This window comes from Atta colombica, unplaced genomic scaffold (genome assembly GCF_001594045.1).
Source record: "Atta colombica isolate Treedump-2 unplaced genomic scaffold, Acol1.0 scaffold117, whole genome shotgun sequence".
Lineage (NCBI taxonomy): Eukaryota > Metazoa > Arthropoda > Insecta > Hymenoptera > Formicidae > Atta > Atta colombica.
Window position 1 is genome coordinate 82,603 of NW_017259203.1, and position 3,353 is coordinate 85,955.

Consider the following 3,353-nt stretch of genomic DNA (forward strand, 5'->3'; position numbering starts at 1 on the left):
GCCGAATATTGGTCTTCAATAATTTTTTTCTCAAATATTATCAACTTTACAAAAAAAACAGCAAGAGAGAAAAATTGCTTATTTTCTTCTCATAAAGTTCTGAGAATTTTTTCAGAATTTTTTAAAGCGATGCTAAAATCGTCTGTTTTATTCGGGGACTTTTTTAATTCCAAATTCGATAATATAGTGACATCTTTAATTCATTTCTTACATTTTATTATATATTGTTCTGTCTCATTCAAACGCATATATCCTTATCTAACATATGCCAGTATCATTGCAATTGCTGCTACACGAAATTTCGACTCTGTTGACATTTCCAGTCTTTGCAAAGCATCGCTATACACGTATTTTATTCGGTGAAAATATTTTTCTTCTAGACTTTCAATCTCAGTTCTACAAACTCGTTCGTTCCAGTAATATCTCAACTGCATGCTTATTTTTAAGATATGGATTCTAAAACTTTATATCAAGCAAATATATCACCTTGATCAAAAAGTTCCCGGAATTATCACCAGATGATGCTCTGAGCTGATTTGAGATCTGTTGTTTTGGTTAGGTTGCCATATCTATCATTGACATTCCCACCAAATTTTATCACCATAGCTTGACATTTGTAAAAGTTACGCCGTCTTGAGTACATCTACCTCTGCACATATTTTCGATTTTTTACAGTTTTAAAAATGGAATTGAATTTGCAACAACGAGTTTGTATTAAATTTTGCGTTAAAAATGGATTCAATGGTGTGAAAACCTTGGAAATGGAAAACTGTTTCGGCAGTGATACTCTAAAGAAAACAGCCGTTTATGAGTGGCATGAAAAAACCATTACGGGGAACGCGTTTTAACAGTCGAAAGGAGGTAATGGAAAAATCGAAGATGGCTCTGATGGCTATACCGACAATAGAGTTCCAAAAATGTTTCGAGAGCTGGATCAAGCGCATAAGTGCGTTGCAGTCGATGGGGAGTACTTTGAAGGGGACAATATCACTTTTGATGAATAAAACTTGTATTTTGAATTTTCTGAATGAATTCCGGGAACTTTTTGATCAAAATAGTATATCTGATTAACAATTGTACAAGCCAAAAGTAAGTAAATTTTTTAATTTTTTTTTTATTTTTCTGTGAATTTCGATGAAATTCAAAGCAGCTAAGGTCTTGTTTGTGTGTACTTTAATTTATGTAACACTTAATTTATGGAACACTTTTACAATCTATAAATTCAATTCAATTCGGAGATTTTTCACCGAGTGGAAAATCTCAGTAAAATGTCAGTAAAACAGACGGCTTTCGCCTTAATACTATATTTTCTCATGTTGGTAAAAATAAGAAAATGCAGTACTAAAAAGTCCGCTTTACCTGCCCACGAGCGTGATCAGGTGAATTATAGAACATCCTGTATATGATATTATCCTTTCCCTATCATATTCTCATTTCATCAACATTCTTATTTCTTAAAAAAATGCTTATTAGCGTTAATATTAAATTCCTTGTCAATTTAATGTGTGATATTACAACTTTAGTTTTGTTCATAATTGTGTTTCAAGATTAAAAAATGTTTCGGCGCATGTTTTGCAAAATTGAAAATGTATGTCAATTTTTATCGAAATATATATAATTTAAGCACTAAAATATGTTTTGTCCAAAAATAGGATTTCTCTTAATTAGATTTATATTTATTGGTCTAATCTCAAATTGTAATATATTCAATATTATTTCCTAAAAATTTTGGAAGCGTCTTATCAGAATGTGATCAATCAGAATGTGACCAAAGAATACGCAAATTTTTAAATATTTTTATGCTTTCTTATAAAAATTCAAAGAGGAAGATTGCACAATATTAAGTTTGTATAATGCCATTTACAATTAAAAACGTTTCTATTCAACTTTATATAAATAAAACACGTATATACATATATCATTGCTTATTCATTCCCAGGAAAAAATGTTTTAGAGCTCCTACAGAGCGACTTTGTAGCGCCAATCGAAAACGCCGATCGTTCATACGGAGCTACAGAGAAAAGTATCGCGAATATGTTCACTTTTCTGTAGCTCCACAGAATATAGGCCTTTATCTTTTTCTTTTCAGGAGAAAAGAAGAAGAAGAAAGATGAATTGGTGCAAAAATTCAGCCAAAAAGAATAGGCCTTATAGCTCCTATGAACGATCGGCATTTTCGATTGTGGCGGTACAAAGTCGCTCGTCTATAGCAGTCCTTATATATAATTATATATAATTTCATATATAATTATATAAAACATAATCATATATAAAACATTTTTTCCTGGATTACAAAATGTGCAATCTTCTTTTCCATCCTTACTTCTTAATAAGAGCATAATTTTTAAAACTTTATTTTTTTATATCTTTATTATAAAGTTATGTATAGGATCTTTTCTTTAGCCGGAAAATTTGCAACGCTTCCTCTACATGATGGAGATTACTATGGTCCACTAGTGATAGTAGCTATCGTGGCCTCTTTAGCGATATTATCAACCTTGATTCTATCAATGATATTAATGAAAAGACGAACAAGTAGTAAGGCTGACATATCATCTCGTAAAACGACATCAGCATACGACAATCCTTCCTACAAGGTAGAATTACAACAAGAAACTATGGGTAATTCATCGTTATTGTTATTGTATTTGTGGAATAAGATAAACGCTGTGCCGATAAATGGGCCTACATCTTAATTGCTAATAATAAGTACTATTTCAGCATTTCGTTTAAAAGTGACCATTATTTATTTTACAATAGTTATTTTAGTATTATAATTTTATATAGGGTGTCCGATAATTGTTCTGATAGAGTTCGTGAACATGTAAAACGAACTAAACTGAGAAAGTTCTTTATCATTTTGCAATTTTCGCAATAGTTAACAAGATATTAATTGCTAAAAATTGCTGAAAATTAGTTTTCAATAGTTTTTTACTCAAACTATCAACTTTACAAAAAAATTGCAAGAGACAATTGTTTATTTTTTTCTCATAGAATTCTAAGAATTTTTTTAGAATTTTTTAATATCATATTTTTTCATGTTGATAAAAATGAAAAAATGCAGTACTAAAAAGTTGATAAATTCTGAAAAAATTCGTTTCTATAAGAGTTCTATGAGATGAAAATAAACAATTTTTATCTCTTGTAGTCTTTCTGTAAAGTTGACAATATTAAAAAATTATTAAAGACTAATTTTTGATGATTTTTAACAATTAATATCTTGTTAACTATTGCGAAAATTGTAAAATGGTAGAGGACTTTTCATCTCAGTTTAATCCGCTCTACATGTTCATCAGAACTCCATCAGAACAATTATCGGACACCCTGTATAAGATATTATATAAAATATTATA

At 29.7% G+C, this 3,353-nt stretch overlaps 1 protein-coding gene across 2 annotated transcripts in view; it reads left to right on the plus strand.

Annotated features, from left to right (window-relative positions):
• The window catches only part of LOC108694194 (putative epidermal cell surface receptor), a 62,814-nt gene that overhangs the window by 58,145 nt on the left and 1,316 nt on the right, over nucleotides 1-3,353 (plus strand). Inside the window, exon 12 of one of the 2 annotated variants that reach the window (XM_018203545.1) lies at nucleotides 2,404-2,622. In XM_018203545.1, coding sequence (XP_018059034.1) covers nucleotides 2,404-2,622 — 219 coding nt within the window. The remainder of the gene's footprint in view (nucleotides 1-2,403; nucleotides 2,623-3,353) is intronic. The other variant, XM_018203544.1, reaches the window with a different exon arrangement.